This window comes from Apus apus, chromosome 12 (assembly GCF_020740795.1).
Source record: "Apus apus isolate bApuApu2 chromosome 12, bApuApu2.pri.cur, whole genome shotgun sequence".
NCBI lineage: Eukaryota > Metazoa > Chordata > Aves > Apodiformes > Apodidae > Apus > Apus apus.
In genome coordinates, this window is record NC_067293.1 from 11877435 (window position 1) to 11901214 (window position 23780).

Below are 23780 nucleotides of genomic sequence, written 5' to 3' on the forward strand. Positions count from 1 at the left end.
ATCACTGCCTTCTGCCATGTCACTTTAGAAGGCAGTTTATCAGCCAAGACTATGTGTTAATAGTGCCCAGAATAATGAATTTATTACGGCTGTGATAGAGAGCTAACACCATTTTTTTAGAGAAGTGGGTGGAGGAAACAGTGAAAACCACTTAAAAGCGAGCATTTGCTCAAATTGCTACAAAAATACAATGATTGCCACTAACACCTTGCTGTTCAGTTTATGGACTCAGTTTGCTCAACTACAAGACATCATCCCAAAGGCAGCCTGCTTAAGAGTTTATTAGTTTTAAATCTGTCTTTTATGTCTCCAACACAAGTGTTGTATCATTTGTATTTTTCCTCCACTACTAAAAAAAAAAAATCCATTAATTGTTTCAGCATCAGTAATTGCATAAATACAGCACAGGAAGTAATTCTCTCCATAGCTCCTGTACATTTATTGGTGTCCTTTTCATTAGGTTGAATAACTTGCCAAATAATATTAATAATAATAACAACAATGTTCTATTTTGTCTTTTTAACTTGTAAAAAAATGCAACTCTGGGAAAGTACAGTCTCTCCTTCTCCTTCCCCCACCAGTATTACAGAGCCTCCTAGTCTTTTGGAGGAGATATTTGAACAGTTGACACAGACCACTACACATAAAGCAGCAAATTTGCTGTGCATGATGTGAATAATTACTCCATTATAGTTTTGGTTTTTAGGGCAACTGTTGACTTAAGCAAAATAAGCCTGCAGTCCAGCTGCAGATCCAAGTTTTCATAAGTTTTCTTGTGCTTCTCCCTCCAGTGCTGTCTCCCTTAACAGTGACCCTTTTCAGACTTTTCAAGGTACAAAACCTTCACCAAATCCTCGAGCTCAGTCCTGCACACTCTGCTTTCACACATTTGGCTGATCTGAGCTTCTCCCTCGCTAAATATTTTCCACTGGCCTGAAAACAAAATACAAAAGAGAGAGATACTGACTTAGGAAAGGGCATAGGGAACTTTGAAGACATTTACAAGCACTCTTCAGGCCAACTGATTCACCATCACTGAAGAGAGAATGTCCAATCCTCCCATGGAAAATATTCATGGTATCTTATAATCACGTAACATATTCCATGCAAAAAAACTTTGTTAAAAATAATAAACAAGGACCTGAATATTATTCCTTTCTTTAATTAAGCAGTACTGTCAGTTGACCCTGTTTATTCAACCATTTATGATCTTGAATACTCTGCTTTGTAATAGAGTGATGTGAAAATTTAACTCCGATGGTAAACCAAAGTATTTAAAAGTTGGGAAGCAACAAGTCTAAGTGTTTCATGCAGTGTGAACTCTGCCTGCCTGTGTGTAATACAAACTATCTTTGGTAGATATCAATATTTCTATGTATTTTTGATAATGTTAGTAGAAGTAGTTGCTGTCCTGGTAACTGGAATACAATATTACAGATAATAATGACCAGCTTACAGAAAGCTGGTAGCAAAAAATTAGGAAACTTTTATGTGAACAGGTGTCTGCTTCTCACTAAGCCTCTATTAACATGAATATGCTATTTCTGGGAAAAATACTTCCTTGCCTAATTAGAGGCCTCAGAAAAAATGACATCTTAATGCAAAAGAACTGAGAACTAAAAATATAAAATTAAGTGTCATATCCTAAGTTGGATGAAATACAAAGAAGCAGCTGAATCAACAGTGATAAAAGAATTGCATGGCCTTTTAAAAGATTTTAATAATGAAGTTATTGTTAAGGACACAGGAAAAGCTTCTTTCTAATATATGTATGCAGGAGAACTCCTTTAATGATATCTGATTTTTTTCCCTTTTAAATGACTTTTTAAAAATTGGAGTAATTTGACAAGTTACTTAAATAAATCCAAATTGTGCTGCTGTGCTAACATTGGTTGTATTTCAGACTTATGGCCATATGGGCAGAAAACAGCCTATCTTGTATTTTATAAAAATGCAAGAGACTAAGGCAGCATGGACATGACCTACTGTTAAATATATCTATATATTTAAATTTATGGTTTTTGATTATTTAACCTTATAAAATATTGAAGCCATGTATTGGAGGAAAAATTCGTAACTTTCTTTGGCTACACTGAGTAAAAGGGGATATTTTTCAAGGCTACAGTTATATGTAGGAGAGAAGCCTGGAGAGGTCAGAATTTTACTTACTAGAGGTTGTCCTTGTTATCTGCTTGAAGTAAGGAAGTTCTTCAAATTCTCTCTTGGACACTTTTTCAACATAGAAGTGACGCAGAATCCCTTCAGCAAAGAAAAGAGAAGTGCACGTTACTAGAAATGTGCCTGTTGTTCTAAGACTAGGTTGCTGTCCTGCCTTTATACAGAATTACTGCGATGTTGAGTTTTGTGAAATAATCCTTATCACTTAGGTGGATTTTAAGCCTATTTTTTTTACTCTGTTTGCCATCCCCCTGTTTTTTTGGTGCTCCCCTGTAAATCCTTCAGTGGATTTATGATTGCAGAGAGTTTGTGAGAGGTATGAGAATTATCCAGTTCTTCTCCAACACAGCTGAAGTCTTCCTTAGTATGAGTAAATGCAAGATTACAACAGAAGCCAAAATCCTAGTGTCTTGGAGAAAAACAGTATCATTTTGCAGACACCATTCTGCCTGTCATGAGCTAGCAGGCAACATTATCACAAGGCTTTGCGGCTTCTTGAACACACGGTAGCTACTAATCAGCTGATCCTCTGTGACTTCTTTTTTGCTCATGCTTTGGGCTTGGCTTTGTGCTTTAAAGTGCATTTTAGACATGTATCATTTCCATGTAAAAGGCTGTACTATATGAGGGTCTCCTATGAGGATCACATGCTATTTGCTTAAAGTACGTTAAGTAGACAGGATTTTTAGGAGGCTGGAGATAATTTTTATTATACTAAAAGTTCAGGATTTGCAGAACTGCTTGGGCTTCTGAATGCTTTTCAATAGTTTTCTAATTTTACCAGTTAATCTATTAAAATACATTGTTTCTGTCCTTAATGCATTTTTTGCCTTTATTCTAGACCATCATGGGCATAGCATCACTTACGCAGACTGATTTCAATGGAAAGCTTTGGTCCATCCTAAATAAGAACCTCTAGGCACTTGGTTCAAACCCTACTGCCCCTCTCCCTGGAAGTGTTCAAGGTCATGTTGGATGGGGCTTGAAGCAGATGGTCTAGTGGAAGCTGTCCTGACTCATGCAGGGGGTTGGAACAAAATGATCTTTAAGGTCCCTTCCAACCCAAACCATTCAGTGATTTCTTTGCAATAAATTACATGGGGTATTAGTGGCAACCTGTTTGTCACTGTGTTTTTGCTCACAATTTTGTACAGCAAAACTTGAGTATGTTGGAAGTGGCTGTAATAGCAATATCTTAAATAGCCAGAAGAACATCAGTCTCTGCTTGGATTTGTAAATTGTCCCGGGATTTTAATGGAAGATGATACACTGTTTAAAGAAAGAACTTGTTCAACTCACCTTTTCTAATTGTCCACACATGTATTTCTATTTGAGATGGCTTTTCAGTCTCTACTGCAATTTTTCTGATGGTTTCTCCTTCCTCTGTGAAAATGGATTCATAAACGGGAAATGTCTCTTTCCCACAGAAGTAATCTTTGTTGTCAAAGGTTTGACTTGGCACTTCTTCTGTTTAAAAACAAGGCCAAAACACATACCACAGCTGTAATCAAGTTCTCAGAACTTATTTGACACTGATAGAATCATAGAATCATAGAATCCTAGGGGTTGGAAGGGACCTCGAAAGATCATCTAGTCCAACCCCCCTGCCAGAGCAGGGTCACCTAGAGTACATCACACAGGAAGGCATCCAGGCGGGTTTTGAATGTCTCCAGCGAAGGAGACTCCACAACCTCTCTGGGCAGCCTGTTCCAGTGCTCTGTCACTCTTACAGTAAAAAAATTTTTCCTGATATTCATCTTAAATAGCCAAGCAGGTTTAGTTTAAAAGTAGAATTTTCACTTGTACGGCCACTCAAATCCAACTCCAGCCCCAGACATTTAATAGTGTTCTATTCTGCAAGGTTCTAATAGCCTGTCTATGGAGGCAAGACAGTCTCAGAGGTAATAAAGTAACTAAATGAAAATTGGTGGTTGGACAGAGTGAAGAGACCCAAATTAATGCTTTGCTGAGGAAAAGGGCAAGTAGAGGTTTGCATTTTGCTTGGCAACAAATAGCTGGCCAGTGCAAGCCTAGGCTAGCCACAGTGCATGTCATGGAGCATGCAAGTAGAAATTGTAATGATTCTGTGGGTAACTGGAAGTTGGACAAGAAAGTAAGAGAGATGATGCAACTCAGAAATTCAGACTGCTGTTCATGGAAAAACCTAATAATTAATAATAATTAATACATCTCCACACATACAAGACTACAGGAAGAGTTTCACCTTTCTTCAAAATGGGCAGAGAATCTCAAAGAAAAAGACAGTAACTTTCCTATTGCTATTAAATTTTCTATTGAAGTCTCTAGCCAGGTTTTGCTGAGTTCTCATCTCATATGGTGGATGGGTCTCTGATCCACAAGTATCCAAAAGGATCTAGATGCACACCTCCTGCCTCCCTACTGCACTGCATTGTGCTTGTTCTCAGCAAGCAAGGCTAGCAAGAGAAAATGGGAAGTGTGCATTCTGTGGAGGATTTCTATATACAACTGCTCAGAGCATTTTTGCCCAATGCATCACCAAACATCGAAATGGGCCACACATCTTAAAAAACAAGTATAAAGTCACAGAGGGGAACTGGACAGTCTTTTACCCTTTTTATCATAGGCAACATGGCTGGTCATTTGGCAGACCAACACCAGACTCATATTAGCAGATTTTCACTAGGTGTAGGCATTGTTTTTAGTAAGTAATGTCTACATCAGTTTAATTATTAGTGCAGCATAGAAACAATGCTAAATTTGTGGCACATTAGTATTTAAGGATTAAGTTACATAATTGACACCAATCTATTTATAATCAGGGGTTATTTTAAAGAGCAGAAACTATATTATTTGCATGCAAATTTCACAAGCTAGAAAATTATTTGAAGGTTCTGTGGACACTGCAGTGGGGGAAGGATGGGAGAGTCTTTTGACAGTAGTGACCTCTCTGTTACGTTTTTGTAATATTTTCTTTGGAAATGAGTGTCAGAAGTCATACTAACAGGAGAGAGAAAGGCAATGACTGAGGATAACATATGTGCCACAGGCAGCAAGCTCCCCCATTTGAGGAATAGCAGTGAAGAGCAGGGCTGGCCAGGCAGCTCTGCCTGTCTTACCCTGACACACTTGTTAGAACAATGGGCACAGCTATTGCCACTTTCATCAGATCTTATTGTGACCAGAAGGCTTGAGCCAAGCCTCTTAATATGTACAGCAAAAAGGTGGTCTGTGATCAACTTTGTTTTACCTGGACAGACTTTACAGCATTTTCCTTCTACTTTCTGAGGGTATTTGCAGGGATATTGTTCTGGACAATGAATTTTCTTACATTCTTGTTTGGTGATGTTGCAGGTGCACAACACACACTCAACAATTCCAAAGGCTCGGAGATTAGGATGCCAGGATTCACCATGCGAGTATGTTTTGCCATTTGAAACACAAACTATGAAAGAAGAGAAGGAAGAAAAAGTACAACTGGAAAAGGTACATTCACTGCCTACCTTTCTATGAATGTTCATTTGATTAATGTATATTTGTTTAAAGCAGTGTCTGTACATTGTCTCTAGCCCATTTCTCTGTTTGTTAACTGTAACTTGGAAATTCACTGCTCAAAATGTGTCTGTGCCTAAGATCACCCTTTCCTGAGCAGTTTTGCCCTGATTCCAACTGTACTGACTCTGGTGTCCATCACTATTTTGAGGAGACCAGTGATGGTGCCTGAGTCAAATATTTGACTAGCTCCCCTGCAGTGCATGCATTTCAGTTGTGCACCATCAGCCATGAATTTATACAACTCATTCCTCCTACCACTCCTAATCTCAGTCCACACACAGGGCACAGCCTGCTCCATTAGCTCTGGCTTCTAGAATTGAACCTGCATATGATAAGATCATGACATTTGCTACTGACTCATCTGCACAACTTTTCTTACCATTAGCTGAACATGGCTTGCACAGTGAGAACCATGCTATCAGCAGGTGGATCAGTTTATTGCTTTTGCACAAGGGTTCCTGCTAGTCAACACGCAGAACAAAGCAGGGGAATGTTGCAAAATGAAGTGAATGTCCTTTCTATAGGTATATAGAGACACTGGAGTTTTGGAATCACAATAAAATGTTAGCATGAGAGCATGCATATGGGACTGAAATTTCATTGCAATAGCATCTATGCACCTCAGAATATTTATTCATCAGTGCCCCCGGGAGACAGAGAAATACAGCTGACACAGAAGTGGAAAAATCCATGCCTAGTGGAAGCCAGTTTAGGTCACCCGGCAGTTAATGGGAATTATATCACTTTACACCATATTTGCATTTGTCCTATAAACCTTACTTCTTTATTTTTAAATATTTTATAAACACAAAGAAAAATGCAAACTAATCCTAACAAGGTGAAAGAAAGGGCACTGCTTGATTTCTAAAAGCAACTAAAGTGAAGCTGGGATATGTTGTAAATATTTCCAATTCTTCTAATATGCCATCATTTTTATTAATGCTTTTATTTGTAAAATATGTTCCTATTTTGCCTGTAACTTTCAAAAGCAATTTAGTTTTTATCTGTAATCTGAAATTTGCATCTAACTGGTAACAGATGTGACCAAATGGCTTATACTTTACTGAGTTACTGAGATTTATGGGTAGTGTTCTTTGCAATGTATTGTCTTTCATGGGGTTATGCTATCACTTGGTTTATAATTTGCTACATTTTAACTCTTTCTTAAGACATGTTTTTATTTTAGAGTTAGGCAGGTTTTGTTTTGCTTTGTTTTGTTTTCATAAGTAAATAGAATGTTACCTGTATACATGGGAGAAAAAGCTATAAATGAGAGAAGTGGTAGATACTCAGCTGCTCAGCAGGATTATGCTTAAATACTATATTATTAGTTATATTTATGCTTATATGGATTATTTTTTTTCCTGGATAGAGTTCTCCAGATCCTTTATGGACATAAGTATTTCATTATTTCTCTCTGACAGCGGAAGAGATAATACACAACATTGTGTAAATACATACTCTCTCTGTTTTAAGGGTTTGTTTAGCAGACAACAGTTAAATAATAATTCTGAGGTAGCAGATGAAGCCTCCAGTAGAAGCCAAAATATGGCAAGTCACTTCTAGTTCCCTGATGCCCTGTTTTTAGTGTTCTTCATGTTTAGAATGATAAATCTGTATCCAAGCAAGTGCTCTGCATTTGCATGTCAGGAGAATTCTTTTTTGACTTGTTGAAATGCATCTCAAGGGGCATGTGCATTAATTAATAAAACACTTGTTAATTGCACAGGAACAAAAGAAAATACATGGTCAGCATTCCTGCTTCCATCATGGGGATCTCTCCAGGCAGTGTGTGTCTGAAGTTGTGGCAGTTACTGTGTACTGCATCCAGAAATACGCTATTCGTCTGTGCGCTCTTTATTTGCTGAAACAAATCAGTTAGAAATTGCTTTGATGATGTCTTCATGTGTGAATTACATGTCAAAGATATTGCACTGCATAGAGATTCCTGCTCCTATATTCAGCATAAAACACTGGCATGATCTGAATGTTTTTTCATGCTTGTTCAGGTGGATAATAAAGATCCTATGGCCAGCATTCCTTCTGTTAGTTAATAACTTGAAAGATCAGCTGGCCTTAATACAAGGGCTTTTAACTCTTTGTGGGTAATTGCTAAGTGCTCACTGAGCGGTGTTTGTGGATAGATGCTGTTCTGAACATGCATTTTTACAGCTATATCTTTTATGGCTTTTTAGGCCTGTTCCTACAAACTCGTGTTCACTGAGGTACGCCCACTGTGGGAACTGAGCATCCCACCTAGCCTGCTGTCCCACTAACTGGAGAACTGTTATTTTTGTCCTTCCTGTAATGCAGCAAGAATTTGTCTTAATTGTGTTTGGGTAAGGTTTTCCATGGTTTGGCTCAAAGTTCTGCTGTCCCCATAATGTATTGTGTCCTATAGTGTATTATCAGAAGGCACTAAAGGATTCTTAGAGTGAGATTCATTATCTTGGTTAACTTTGCCTCTTTACAGCTCAGGCATGCAGTACAGGCTAATTCCCTACTCTGCCTCTAGTATTAGTCATGGAGAAGGAAAAGCACCCCTTGCATCCCGCTGGATCTGACAGCTTAAGGTGGGGAGTCATGACTCTCTCTTTCCTGAGAATAATCAGCTATGCCTTGGAGGCAGAAAACCTCCTGATACTATGGCAAAGCTTTATGTTCTGAGATTTGTGGGGCAGTCTGAACATAAGTGATTTACAGCTAGTAAAGTTACAAAACTGGAGACAGTGTAAAGAAAATAACCGCGGACAGTTTCCTACTGTACCAGTCTTGTGTGAACAAGTTAGTGAATCTAAAGGCATCGTGGTGTCCTTTATGGCACAAAGTACTTGCTTGCCTGGAAACTGCTGAATGTGTTGTCAGAATTACGTAGCACAATCCCACAAGCAATTCAGAGGCCAATGTGATACTGTGCTGCCTTTGCAGAGTGAAATGCACTGTTCTATGTGTAGGCACAACTGAACTCAGTCAAGAGCTAATTTCATATCCTTAATAGCTTATTGCTTTTTGTGTCCCTGATTTGCATCATGTCTCTTGATACCAGTGTGAATTTCCAAGATTCTGCTGTATATTTTGAGGAGTCTTTTTGAGCCATAGGTGATTGCTTCCTGACCCATAGTAATACTGTAAGAAGTACTTGTCTTTACCTCGGCCGTGCTTATGCTTGTTGTTAATTACGATTTGTACTATCGTTCCTGAAGCTTGCTGGGGATCCGGTAGGACTCCACGGTTACTCCTGGCATTCGGAAATCGTGGAATATTGACTGCCTGCCTCGCAGAGCTGGGTGACAGGTCATAGTTGGAGCGATGGTATGAGTGTCTCTGTGTGGTGACAGAAAGAGAGCAGGAAAATAAACGTTTCATTCCAGTGAACATAGGGGAAGAGGCTATGCTAGAAGCTTAACACAGGCAACGAGAGTGTTGCCACTATCATGAAACATTATTATATGTAATGAATGGCACTATATTACACAGAATCACAGAATCTTACGGGTTGGAAGGGACCTTGAAAGATAATCTAACCCAACCCCCCTGCCAGAGCAGGATCACCTAGAGCACATCACAGAGGAACGTGTCCAGGCAGGTTTTGAATGTCTCCAGCGAAGGAGACTCCACAACCTCTCTGGGCAGCCTGTTCCAGTGCTCTGTCACTCTCACAGTAAAGTTTTTTCTGATGTTTATGTGGAACCTCATATGTTCCAGTTTGCACCCATTGCCCCTTGCTGTGTGCATTGGTGTGCAGGCATTTCAGGGAGTGAGCTGAGCACGCTGGTGGCACCCTTTATTAAATAAAGGCCATTCAGGCTTTGCAGATAGTTTACATGGTAATGAAGTCATCTACACATATGCAGTTGTAATTCATCTCACCAGACTGTATATGTCAGTATAGGTGTCTTTATTTCAGTTGGTGATCTCAAATCCCCAATAAAGTCAATGGACAGGCAGTTTTGGAACCTGAGCTGTTGTGGATCTGTATTGAGATGAATCACAACCCAGAAGTGCCTGTTTCACTGTATGTATTAAAAATAGTGTTCAGAGCTAGGTATCTACTTTACTGATGGCTACTTTAGGATTAAATAAGAAAAATTGTATGCCTGTCTAGTTTTCCTCATAAAAATTGCTTTCTACTGGGTCTCCAGGGGCAGACTATGTCCAGAATGACTGTCCAGCTTCTTGTTTGCTTGCAGCTTTAAACTCTCATGCAAGGCCAGCACTTTACCAAAATCTGTCTTACAGACTGGAAAGTGTTTTCTAGAGCAAAAACACTAGTTGTTTTCAGGGAATAATTTTTCAAAATACCCATGGGCATGAAGGAATAGTGTATATTACAGCAGTTACAAGGCATGATTCTTCTCACTAATCCAAAGACCTGTTGGTTCATGTATTTACATAGTGCACCTAATGCTTAAAAGCTCTTAATATTCTCTCAAAATGCTGTTATAAAAATAATCTCTTGAGGAGTAAGTTTTTAATAGATACTCCTAGCCCCAGAGGTAGTGAAGCCTCTAAAGTAAATATATACATGTGTACATGTCAACTGGGAAGTAAGTGTTTGCAATTATGATTTAAAAGTAATGCTTGCACGGCAAACAAAATACAGTAGAATTTTGTTCTTATAGAGCATATACAACAAAGACTAAATGAGCTGCAGGCTAATGGAGTGTATAATTCAGTGTTATTAATGAATGTAGGTTGAGTTTATTAAGGGTTTTCCAGCAGTAGAAGAAACCTATTTTGGGCTAGATTCACAGAACCCAGGATGAAGCAGTAGATAGTAATTCAGACCTATAATCATCCTTTTGTCTTTTCCCCCCAGTGTACTGGCACACACAGCACAGCAGGAAAATACATCTTTAAACTGTAGATCACACTTACTGCTTCCCTGTTGGCAGGCTGCCGGAAGATATCGCCGTCAGAATGTTCCCATGATAATTCTCCATCTCCTGTATATGAAGCAGAGAGGTACCAGTTAGGGGAACAAGTGTGCAACAGCTTGGGAGACACTTAAGGGAAGCCTTATCCGGCTTTACAGCTAAATTTAGGGTGGAAGTTGCATCAGTTTGTAGAAGTGTCAGTTTGCAGTTTGACTGTTGTACTAGATTCTGTTGAGACCTAAAGGAAGGTCCCTTCCCAAACATTTTGCAAGCTCAGAATGAAAATTACTATCAGATTTATGTGGCTCAACAATATCCTATGGGCAAGGTAATTTCCAGCAACCATTTGCTGTGTGATAGCAGACAAAGGTGAAGAGACATGGCTTGGCTTAGCTTAGCTCACAGAGAGAAGCTAAAACTGTGTGACCTTCCATCTACTGCGGGCTGAGGGAACCCACATGCAGTTACTGTTGCTCAGCTGACATGGATTTTGACTGAAAATGACATTTTTGTAGTCAGCTCTGAAAGTGTAGCCATTAATAAGTAACATTATATTATATATATAAAGAAAAAGTAAGCTGTATTTTGTCCTGCAAATTTCTTGTCCCCATAGCTATATGGCTGGGGTTTCCCTCTTATTTATGCTTCATGCTTAGTAAAAATTGCTAAGTCACAATTCACCCCCAGGTGTGATTATGAACCAGGGAGGTGGTTTTATCTGTTTTTCAAAGATAGACTGTTTCATAAACAGAAGTGATGGCCAGGCTTGGTGCATGACTCATCAGACACAAACCAGCAGCTTTTCCAGAAAGCCAGGCATGTGCAGGGAGTTATGGCAGGAGGTATGAGAAGTCAAGTCAGAAAGAAGAATAAACCCTTAGTTTCTATTCAGTTGTGTTCAGCTGTTTTCTTTGTAAAGACAACTTCATAAATACAAACATAACTAAGCGTAAGATACAGTGGAAGTTATAGCAGGGAAAAATCAGTTCAGCTAAATTGATTCAGGGAAAAATCAGCTAGAGAGAGAATGTAGCTTTCAGAAGTTTTTAGAGACTAATTTAGAGGTGTTCCTTGGTTAAGACAAGCCAGGAAACTTGAATTGGTATCTGATTATTAAAAAATTTGTACAATAATGGGAGGAATCATTTAGTGTGGAGGGGAGCTTGGAATTTATCCCAGCTTTGGAATTCAGACACAGGTACATGTAAAACTGCTTTGCTAGTGGCTCCAAACCCAGCTCTAGAAGTGCTGAGCATTGCTGTGGAATGCAGAGCAGTACCACCACATCAGGAGCCTTACAGTAATGGCACAGATCATGAGCTGGGGGCTTTGAAGCAGGATAGTTGCTGCAGCAGAAGCAGAGATTGATGCTGGCTTGAGACAGCCATGGTGCTGATGCAGGTATACCTCCAGTTCTGGAGTTAATTCATCCAGATTTAACTCAATCAGATCCAGCATGGATCCACTACCTTAGCACATACTATGTATTAGCATTTCATCCTCTACATAGTTTATGAGAACTCTCACCCTAACTTAAGGTGAAGTTGGATCCTGACATAAATCAGCATCTAAACCATAGTGCTTGGAGCTTTTTCTAGTCAGCAGTAGAAGAATGAAGAGGAAAACTGACAAATATTAATATATTATGTTAATATGTTTGGCCATGCAGGGAGAAGAAACTGACTCACAGTTTCCTCCCCATGAGCTATGCTAGATCTTGATGAAACATTTTGGTTAGATTTGCATTTTGTAAGAATTGCAGAGGAGAGATAAAACAGCTTATGCCATATTGAAAAGACAAAGTTGATTATGAGATAAATTATAATTTTAACATTTTAAAATAAGACTAACAGTGGAATTCATTAAAAAATGCTGCATCAGTGGAGACACTGGGTCATCTCTACTGCATAATACAATTTAATCTCACCTCTCATATGGAAATTCTAATGAGTTTATCTCTCAGTAGTGACTCTGGCTGAAGTGACTGATTTCTCCAGTATAAGGCTAGTTTACTGCATAGCTGTGTCTGAGACTTTGTACTTTGACAGTCAGTTTGATTTTTGTAACTGGAAGAGGTTTTTCAAATACAGATCAAATAACTATCAGGGAACAGATAGCAGAAATCAGATTAGCAAAGATTTACTTTAATTAACTGTCAATGTATTACATTTAAAACAGTATACCACTGGATTCCACTCTGGGAAGCCAGGACTATGACCTTATCTGCCTGAGATCAGAAAGCTTTTTAAGCAGTTTGTCTGGCGAAATATTTCAAGATTTGTAAAGGTACTGTGGAGTAACATGGCAAAACAGAAAATGAGGAACAATCTTCATGCATGGAGATCCTCATCTTTGCTCTGACTAAGCTGATGTATTTATACAGCACACAGCATTGCTCTACTGTTCAGGTCCTGTGTGGTGCTACACATTTGCATTCTGTCCTTTTTTTCAGTTTAGGAAAACAAAGGTAGCAATGTTACCCTGCTGGAATGTGGTTTAGTTTCCCAAGATATATTGGATTGTAAGTACATGCAGGTGCTGTCCTGCCTGACAGTGCTGGTGCACAGACAGGGCTCTGACAGAGGAAGGAGTAAATTCAGAGCCTCTCCTTTTGTGGTTGTATTTGAACTTACCTCTGCAAACTGGACAGCAGGACTCCGGAACAGAAATTGGGAAAGAGCAAGTTAATTTGGGACAAGTCTTCAACCCACAGTACACATTTCCTTCCTGCCAGTAAAAAAACAAGGAGAATTTAGGAGTTACTGCTTTGTCTGGTACAGTACGTGCATTTTTATGGACATGCTTAATTCTAGGATGTGTGTTTACGTAAATGCCAGTCTAGTAGGAAAAAGCAGAATATTAGGCCAATGAAAAGGATGAGAAGCTTTTTAAAAATTAGTTGTCCCAGAGGAAGGTCCCTTTCTTTAAAAAAACATGGAGGAAAGGCAAGTGGTGAAAGTGTGTGAGGAGAACTGCAATTACCATAGGTTGAAAATGTACCTGACATTGTTGGTACTAAAACCAATGGTTATTTGATCAGAGGAGGTCCAAAGTTGCCAATACTTGATGCTTAAGAGCTGGTTGGATTGAGAGGGTTGTTTTGGGTCACATACTGGCTCTGAAGAGTCACTGGCTGACTGCTCAAAAGTACTGGATTTGAATTGGTGACATCTCTGTGGCCCAGTGCCAGTTTACAGAGCTGTCCACTCTGAACCCGTGGGGCTCTTGAATTATCAGCTCAGTCAAAATGAATTCAGTTTCACTCAGTGGCTTAGTGCTACATTTTCCAGTCAGATTGAGTGAAATATTCTCTATATGCCAAGTAGCAATATTTTACCTGCTGCCTCTGTACTGTAAGCTCCCTAACAGCAGATGCTTGACAGGGTAAGCTTTGTCCACTATGTTTGAGTAAGAGGCAGCCTGGCATTTACCTGGTGCTGCAGACTGGCTGAGCACTCTCATGAGTTTCAGCATTAATGCTCAATTTCCAGCCTTTGCTATATATTGCTAGTATTTCAATGTCATGGCTTTAGAAAGGAGCAACGAAGCTTAGACAGAGCAGGGCTTTGTGAAATCATGTTACTTACGGAGCAGCTGCACTGGGCACACTGGTTTGCTTGCCTGTTTTGGAAAAGCCCCTCTGCCACAAACATTTCACCATGATGGTAGGTGGTGCCATTGTATTCACAGGATTTCCCGGTGATTTTGCTGTTTACTGAGAAAAGGGAGTCTTCTGGAAGCAATGGGAAAGGAACACTTTATGCAGATGATCTTGACAACTCACAATATCACAAATACTTGGGAGGAAAAGCTTCCTTTCTCCCTTATTTCTCCTTATTATAAAAGGACAATTTTTGTCATACTGCAAAGTATAACTGATATTCTCATGCTGCTTTTTGGCTCAGCTTTATTAATGCACACTTAGAGTTGACTGTCCCAGTTATCTGAAGATGTTGTTTATCAACTGCAATGTCAGCCCTGATGACCATATCTCATGCTTCTGTATTTTCTCTTGCTCTGTCTGCTGCAGCATTTGCTGTTAGGACAGGTAGGTGCAGTTATGTGCCCACTTGTTATATTTACATGGCTTTTTCATGCTCTGACTTAGAAGGCTTTAGGCCCTCTACACACACAGAATCCCATTATCAGTAGCACTGTTCTAGCATGGTTTCCCACTTCATTTTATTAATGATTTGTAGTGTTGTAGCCTATAGAAGACTTAGTTGCAGGTTAGCAGGTTGTGCCATAGGCAGGATGTCGTTTCCATGCCATCCAGAGGGACAAACCTTCTGGTAGAGGAGCAGTGATACTGATGACAGAACTCTATCAAGAGATAACTATGTGCTTGTTCCTAGTGGCCTTTGCAGTGTGTTGCTGCTGTTTTCAAACTGGGCAAAACTTGTCAAAGGCAGATTTCAAAAGCCACCCAAAAGCTGTTTTTTCTCTTACCTGCATTTTAATGTCAAATGTGCAAATGTGTGCATTTTGTTTCCAGAACTCAGTGCATATAACAACGTGCACAAAATGGCAGTGTCAATTCAACCCCAAAACCTCCTGTTTCAACTCAAGATGATAAGTTCTGCACCACAGGGGTTAAATTTTATTCTAAGACATAAAGCTATCTATGCCTTATGTCAAAACATCCCCTAGATTGTTTAACTATTAGCAGTTGACAAACTGTGCAAAGGGGTCATACTTGACCTATGAAACTAAGTCACTTGATACCGGTTGGGCAGTGAAGCTGGCGCTAGACGTTAACATTCACATGAATTTAGCATCTCAGCATGGGAAGAGGCATTTCAAACAAGAGCTCTATGGAAGTAACAGTGGAGTGTTTGTTCTTTGGAGCCTGAATCACTGCAAATTTCTAGGAATGCAGCTGAAATTTCATTCAGTGGGTTTGAGCTTTCATGTAAAAGAAACCTGACCTGAAAATTCAGGTTTTGCTGTAGCCCCTTTAATTATCTATCAGATAAACCTGGGGACATTTTATTTTGTGAAACTGCCACCACAGAACACACATTTTTCAGCTGAAAGCTCAAGTGAAAGAGCAGTCTTCTGCTAGCATGCACTGGCATTAAACACTGGCATTTAGAGTTTTCCCTAAAAGCATGCATTTGTTACATTGGTCCATCAAATATTAATAAAATTTTGAATGGTAAATGTCAAATCTGGTTGTGGAACAGAGGTTTACTGCAGTATTTGAGAGTCTAGTGGGTCAGCAAAGAACATTGTGCAGGAGAATGGCAAGAGAGGTTAGCCATTTAGGGTTCCTTGCCTGACATTTCATTTCTCTTCATAAGACAGACATGGTAGTTGCACTTCCTTCTTTAAAGCACCAAATGCGTCATTATTTCAGTGCAATCAAGGGTGTCTAATGATACCTTTCCAAAATCTTGTAAGTAGTAAAGAGCTTTGATAACACTTGTGCTTGGCATAGCAATGCTGTGCTTTCAGCACTTTATGGTTTGCTAGTAATACACATTCTGGAATGGCAACATGTATAGTCTAATTAAGACACATGTTGAAAGTCATCAGCAAAAAATTCAAGTGACAAATTCAGCTACTGTCCCATTAGGCAGAAATAACAAAAAAATACAAATAAAAAGGCACTTCTCAGGACTGTGCTACCTCCTGAAACTTAGGTCCTCAAACTTTCTTGGGCTTTCCAAGAGTCATCTCATGGAAAGCTGATACTGCCAAACCCTGAGTTATCTAACCCCTTGCCCCTTGGGCAACTGGAAGAGCAGTAGAACTGGAAAGAAATTAAAATTAAAATGAAAAGAGAAATAAAAGGAGAATACACATGGTTCTTATCTGGACAATGAGGCCCTAGAGATGCAGACTCTGCAGGACAATGCTGTGCTCAGAGGCATGCCTGTCCAAAAGCAGTGTTTGGCTTGTGGTCTGACATTTGCAGAGACCGATACTTGAATGTCTCATCATGACTCTTCAGAGTATTGGATTAAAAGAGTAAATTTTAGTGCAGATTTACCTTAGTATAAGCCACACTGCACAGATCACTACGAAATCACCAAATGCCTTGAAACTGTAGCTTCTAAGGAAATTATGATGGTAAAATTGCTTGCAAAATAACAGTGGAGAGTTGCACTAGGTAGTTATTTTAATCTATAATTCTTTCAAGTTGATCATAGAAGCCTGTAAAAGCTAAATCATAACATGCAGCCCAAAACACATGTACATCTGCCTGTCTTTGGAATATGGGATGATATTCTATGCTATTTTGATTTGGTGAAATAATTTTAAGTTTCCATTACAGGGAATAAGACCATGATTTAGGTCCTATGCTGCATACACCTGTGCATATGACTCTCTTTTAGCATATGAAGTGGATAGTCCTATTTGCTGTATAAAATTAGGTTTAGAGAAGTGTTCAGATCAAGACCACGTTACTTTTATTGTAAAAAATGTATACAGTCTTATCTTTGAGACAGCATATTGGAGGGTGTGATTGGCCCCCTCCAAACATAGCAACTGTCTAAAACTGCAAGGAAGCTTTGTTTATATTGCATGTCTAAATACAACTTCTGTCTGGTGCACTTCTCTCTGTCTTTGCTAGTGTGTGACTGACTTTGTACAACTAGTACTTGCCTTGGTTTCTTTTCTAGTGCTCTTTAAATCATGGCTAATTAGAGGAGTTGAGACTCCCTCATGAAATCATATTCTTCCGTAGAATGTGCAATTAGTCATTGTGGATTATTTTAATAAGTGCCAGGTTTGAACTTTGAAAAATCCTAGCATTAATACCAATATCAACATGCATCATTCTGTGCCTTAGTTCAGATATGTTAGAATTAGGTTAATTAACTGCAAATACACTGCATTGCTCAAAGCTCTATTTGTAAACCTTGCTTCTTAATCAGGATTGTTCCCAAAGCTTTATCTGGCATTTTAATGGTGCTGACTAACATTGCTTTAATTAGCTGCCTCTGTAAAGTATCAGGCAAACCATCTGTGAATCCTTTTAATTAACGGGGTTCAATCTGAGCTTTTCTTTCTGGCATTCATAGCATGTCAGTAGAAGCAATATAAAACATACAGGGTAAAGATGTTATAGCATCAATTGAAAAGGAATTACCTTTGTGGTTGGCATTTCTGTTCTAAGGGCTCAGGCTTCCTACAGAAGTTGACAGGCTATGCTTACATTTGGCTATGATTTTAGTGGGATCAAGATAAGACCATGAGTTAGTAGTATGGATAGCACTGATTTATCACCAACATGAGCTCTAGGTAATGGCATGGGGCTAAGATGAGCAACCTACGCTTTGTGTGACTTGTTACGGATTTGAACTTACCCTGTAAGCAGCTTTGAAGGTTGAACGTGGCTGAAGAAATCCTTCAGATTTTACAAACAAGCAACGGAATACAACTGTATCAAACATGGATTAGCTTCAAAACAATTATTTTTAAAGGTAGTTGGAGATTATGGTGACTATGCTTGAGTTCTTACATCCAAGCATTCCTCTTTTCCAAGCATAGGATTCTGTCCAGTTTCTGTTGTCTACCTAGGCTGTTTTTCACTGGCATAACAGACACTCAAGGTAAATCCTGGTGTCAATGAAGCCAACAGAAAGGTTTCCTTCAGGATTCAGCCTCAGTGCTTGCTTGAACGCTGCTTTTTAAGATTATCTTTGAGACAGATGCTTGTACTAGGGAGGAACTGTTGATCTATACAACCAAGATTTGTATCAATTCAGATCTGTTGTACATCCTGAATACAAAAGTTCACTATGAACTAGAACTGCTTGTAGGTATAGTTCACATATTCTATGAACTACACTCCATGTGACAGGGTGTGTCTGAAGAAAATGTATGGCAAAAAGTTTGCCATTTAGAGATGCTTACCTTAGGGTGAAGTGCAGCTTACCTTAGGGTGAAGTGCAGCACTAACGCTTTTGTGATAGTCTCACAAAACAGAGTTAGTTATTAATTTGATAAACCACAGATATTTTATGGAAATTTTCTGGTTCAGTGGAATTTACTCCAGTCACACATTTTTCATAGAAACCTGCCTGGGTTCCCAATTACTTGAGGTAATTGGCCTGGTTACCTGCCCATTACTTGAGTTTCCAAGGGCCAAGGTTTGAGGTTAGCCATACTGAATACACAGACCAGGACTACATGGCTTCTGGAGCTTTCCAGTCTTCTGGCAGAGTCATGGAACATGGAGCTTTCCAGTCTTCTGGCAGAGTCATGGAACATGGTCACATGGACCACAGGCAGTTTTGGAAGCACCATCTTTTAGCTTTTATTGTTTAAAACTATTTCTTCCTGAATTGTTATAAAAGCTTGGTCCTGAGATGCTTTACCCTTACTTGGATATGGAACAGAAGAGCATCAATTATGTGCAACTAATCCCTTGAATAGCTTAGATGAATTCCATTAGCAGTTCCTGGTGTTCAAAACAGTGGTAACTTCTGTAAAAGTATTTTATGTGCAGAGAGTGAAAAGTAGTAACTGACTATAAGCAAACTAGCCTTTTGGGAAATCTTACTGTAGAGTGACTTACTTGAGGAAAGACTTTCATATCCAGGCCTTACTACAATCAATTTTAGGAAACTAACAAACTGGCAAAAGCACCTCAGAATCAGTACAGTCATGGCATGATAATCAGCAAAATATTTATGATGTGACATCTGACCTTCAAGACAAGAAAATCAGTTGCTTTTGGGTGGTCTTCACCATAGCAAACAATGAGACCAAATATCTCAGCTTCTAGGTTGAAGTGGTAACTGAGTGTACTCCCAAAATAGACAAGAAAAGTGTGTAGGCAAAGTTTGTGCTGCTGCATATCTCTCAGCAGCGTCTGTGAGGACCCTGCACAGCACCTCAGTGAGCGTCTGAAGGTTTTTATTGCATCTCTATGAGATACTTTCTTGTACAAGATTCTGGCCATTCTTGTTAATATTTAACTCACTTTTGCTTATTTTAGTATCAGAACATCTGGCAAAGATAATTTAAAAAAAATTTTACATACTCTTGGCTTGCTGACTTAGAAACTGTTTTTAAACTGCAATATTCAAAATCCCCTAGTGTCATTTACTGAAAAAGATGGGCTTTTAACATCAAGCAGAAGCACTAGGTGCTCAACCCAACTTTGTTTTTACAGTTTGTCTGTTTTATTAACCACCCTTATAAAAACAATCAAGTGCTAAGCAATATGACATTTAATCATGAGGTCTAATGCCTTAAGAAACTTATCATAGTGGGAACTGTTCTGCAGATAGTCTCTCTGGGCTTTTGTAAGCCACAGAAGTCAACAGATGACAGCTTATGAATATGAATCCAGAGAGGTTTTTATGAAACATGTTTCCTGAATCAACACAGAGCAAAAGCATGTATGGGCCAAGAGTCTGAAGATTTGGTTTAGAAGCCTATTCACTAGAAAAGTAATTGAATTCTGGTGTGACTCTGGGACAGCTGTTTGCGCTGACATCTCTCCTGCACATTCACTTGTATTCCCTGTCAGTTTTGCTACTTACTGAACAAAATTGAGAAAGTCAGTTTAGTTGCAACAGGTACTTTAAAGCTCTCTAGGCTGTATCCTGGTGCAGGAATGTGTCCTTTGACACCAGCTGGCTAGTCATCTCACATGCTGCTTCTGTACAGAAATCAGGTCACCCTAATTATATAGTAACATAATGTGAGGCTATATTACTTGCCTTGACATTTAAAATTGGCAGAAAAATTGCAAGTTAACTATGCAGAAGCAACACATAAAGAACAATTCTGAAGGTCAAAATAAAACCCAGTTCTTGGAAATTTATTGAAAATTTTATGAAACCTGAACAAGCTTAGGTACACACACTGTCCAACATGAGTGGGCAGCACTTTGATGACTTGACATCTGTTTTTTGGGAAAACTATTTTCTTGGGTAGGAGTTGCACATTCCCTTAGGTCTTCTTGTTAAAAAAAAAATAATTTTAATTATCCTCCCTGATGGAGTCCAGGTGTCTTCCCTATAATCAAAATCATAGGGTAACGTACGTAAGTCAGTAGAGAGATACAGGGATGATTCTTGCTTGTTGAGTCTTTTTACTGGTGTTTTTTGTAGCAAGATTAAAGGCTAACACAGGCTTCAGGTTCCACTGTGCAGGATTGATTCTAGAAGGGCCCAAAATACTAATTGAAGCAGTCTGCAGTAACAGTAATGAGATAACTACTTATTCATGTGCAGAAAATTTAATTTTTGGGTAAAAACCTGCAAGTATAATTTCAATTTACAAAGGGGGCTGAAAAAAATGCAGGCAGCAATGTAGAATAAAATACTAACTTGCACTGCAATTCATGGTAGAAGCTAGAAGCATAAAATGCAGGGAGGAGAGAGTTGCAGATAAGATATTGGAAGTTTCCTTTCCATTATGTATCTTGTTACCTTTCTAGCTTTCTTCAGTTGCTCCCACAATGCAGGTTGCAAAGGCTAATCATTGTAAAAAAATGTCTTGTCTTCCTCTACCACTGAAATGTGTTTTTAATATGAAATAGGCACCCACAGGAGCTGTGCCTCTGTCTTCAAAAGGAATTCACTTTGTGATTGTGTACGGGACCAGACTTCCCCAGATTAGCCAGCCTGGGTACTGTCATTCACAGCAATAACTCTATCCTGAGCCAGACACATGTAGAGTAGGAACTGTGCCTTCAACTTTCAGCTTGTATCTGAAAGTGGAGCTGGGACGAGCAGCAGCAAAAACAGTTCTTGTCTTTTTTTTTCGCCAAACATCCAGGACAGTGGGGTGACTCATGGATCTTTTTTTAATTCCTGGTGCAGAATCTTTAAAACTGTAAGGGTAAAAAATATACTCTAATGTCTCACTTTCCAGGTGGTGAACAGCATCTTTTACACCACATTATAGATTGCTGCATTTCTTTCAAATGGGTCCCAGTGAAGCCAGGGTATAACTTCTGGAGGAAGTACTCCTCAGTGAGAAACTCTGGAGACTTAAGTAGAGACACTTAAGTAGAAAAGATGTAATGTTTTAATTTCAATTTCTGGACTGTGATATTGAAAATTAATTCAAAGCATGTGAGCTGTGCTTTGGTTCAAAACATATCCCATCAGCAGGTAACGCTTTTGCACCTCATGCAGGAGAAACTGAACTGAAAGGAAGGTCCTGACAACTGAAGTGGTGTGCTTCGTTCTCAGGGGTGTGTGCTAGTAATGCCCTGTGTCGTTGGTATATGGGGAAAGCAACAGCAAGGGATACTATAGTATGACATTGGATGGCAGTGGGTTTGGACTCTCTGTAGTTGTGTGTGTTTGTTGCCTACTAATTCACATTATCTTTCTTGAGAATGTGAATCTCCTTTGCAGCTCCTACTGACTGCAAGACACAGAGACTTCAATTGGTCATCATTGGTTATTGAAGCAGGCTCAGAGTGACTGTAATTTACTCTTACAGTTACTTTTGACTGCACAGCCAGTTGGAACATGTTTGAATCTTCTGTCACCCTGATGTACAGGAGAGAAACACAAAGCAAGTAAATGTAATCACTTTGAATTTTGCTTTGCAAGGGGATCTGGGCTAAACTCCTCTCTCCAGCTTTAGAATTACATGTACCTCTTCCTGTTGCTGGAAGAGCCATTTTGGCAGCTAGATAAGCTTGTATAGATGTGGGCAGTCATGGAGAGGTGCTCTGATTAACAATATCTGAACTAGCTTCCTTTCACCTAAGGAACCACAGCTTTAAAAAAGTGGTAATGAGTTCTCTGACCCCTGTTGCCTTAATGTCTGTGTTCCAAGGAGTTCAGCCAAAGCTCTTCTAGTCCTGGAAAAATTTAAGTGCTACTAACATTCCAAGTAAAAGATACAGAATGCTTGCCTCCAGGCAGAAATTCTCTATGTTAGGCTCTTCCCTCTACTACACATAAGCCAATGGAATAAGGTTATTATATATAAGAAACAACTATTCAGTATGAGACATGTATTTGGAATGGAGGAATAAATATGTGTTGATAATCTGATCCTTACAAATTCAAAACAGAGCAGCCTAAGACTTAAAGAGAAAGTGAAGAAAGCATGCTGCAAAAAGAGATAACGCACCTTGCTAGGAGAGTGACAATCACTGAGATTTTGATCATATCTGTGTTGAATAAATCTGAAACAACTCTGTTGATTGAACTAACCCATATGCTGTGTGTTCAAGTCAAACTGTATTTTAAAAAATACTCTTTAAAAAAGAGCCTCATGTTTATATGGGAAAAAGATCACATAAATAATATTTTTCTCTGTTTATGCAGTGCATTTCATGCACAAATAGCAGTGCTATTATATAATACAGAGCACTTGCCTATTTTCCTGCAGTTCAAATGAAACTAAGGTACAGTGATAGCAGTTCCAGAAGTTGCTTTGTACCCAGAGATCCAATTAATGCTTATCTTCAGAAGGGCCAGTGCAAAGAAGCACATAGCTGGGGATATGGATTTTGTAATTCTTTCACTGTGATTCACTTCCCCAAAAAGGCCTTCAGTGCAGGAGACGTTCTGTGAAATTTTGGCCACCTTAGCATGAGTGTGGTTTGCTGGGGCTACTTGGTGAGATGGGCCAAATGCAGAGGGGGTAAAGAGAACACAGAAGACAGGGAATCTCTCTGTTACAGGCAGCAATGGACAGTGTGGAACACAAGTGACATGGTGATCTGGGGTAATGCACGCTCTGTGTTTTCCAAAAATTTACCAAACTTTCCTCAGTATTTGTGGAAGCCTCTTACAATACATTTGCCTCAGGAAGGCAAGAAACGCATCAGTGCCATCGACTCAGTTACTACCTGACCTGCTCCTAGTGCGGCTTCAAGGCTTGACAACTAAACTGAGCCCTGAGTGCCATCAGCACATGGTGGGACAAACTGCTATTGCAAACTGGCTGTTGCAAGGTCAAAACCACCAGCTGCTCAACAGGTAGATGTTTTTACCACTGCCATGTCAAGAAGGATAAAACACAAATTTCCTAGACCTACTTTATCACTAGAACTGAATGCTGACTCGTGATCTCATGACAATACAGGAATCTCAGATACCTATTACTCAAACCCAATATTCTGTATCAGTGCAAGGTTATCTTCTAGGGATCACTTAGTATTTTTATAAATAACCTTTATGGCTGGAGCTCTTTGGGGGATTATAGCCCAGCAAAGGGAGCAAATGGATTTCTTTCCTATTAAAAATTCCTTTG

General features: G+C 39.2%; 2 protein-coding genes across 6 annotated transcripts in view; one reads left to right on the top strand and one right to left on the bottom strand.

Moving 5' to 3' along the window:
• Positions 1-415: 415 nt before the first annotated feature.
• Positions 416-23780, bottom strand: part of CHRDL1 (chordin like 1) — a 40190-nt gene continuing 16825 nt past the window's right edge. Inside the window, exons 5-12 of one of the 3 annotated variants that reach the window (XM_051630661.1) lie at positions 14177-14319; positions 13223-13316; positions 10591-10658; positions 8862-9036; positions 5408-5602; positions 3478-3645; positions 2170-2259; positions 416-933 (exon numbers count right to left, since the gene is read on the bottom strand). In XM_051630661.1, coding sequence (XP_051486621.1) covers positions 803-933; positions 2170-2259; positions 3478-3645; positions 5408-5602; positions 8862-9036; positions 10591-10658; positions 13223-13316; positions 14177-14319 — 1064 coding nt within the window. In that variant the 3' untranslated portion in view covers positions 416-802. Of the gene's footprint in view, positions 934-2169; positions 2260-3477; positions 3646-5407; positions 5603-8861; positions 9037-10590; positions 10659-13222; positions 13317-14176; positions 14323-23780 lie in introns of all 3 variants that reach the window. The other 2 variants (XM_051630663.1, XM_051630660.1) reach the window with 2 other exon arrangements.
• Positions 5516-23780, top strand: part of PAK3 (p21 (RAC1) activated kinase 3) — a 186651-nt gene continuing 168386 nt past the window's right edge. For 2 of the 3 annotated variants that reach the window (XM_051630652.1, XM_051630655.1), the window contains exon 1: positions 5516-5643. The gene's annotated coding sequence lies outside the window, so the exon portion shown is untranslated. The remainder of the gene's footprint in view (positions 5644-23780) is intronic. The other variant, XM_051630656.1, reaches the window with a different exon arrangement.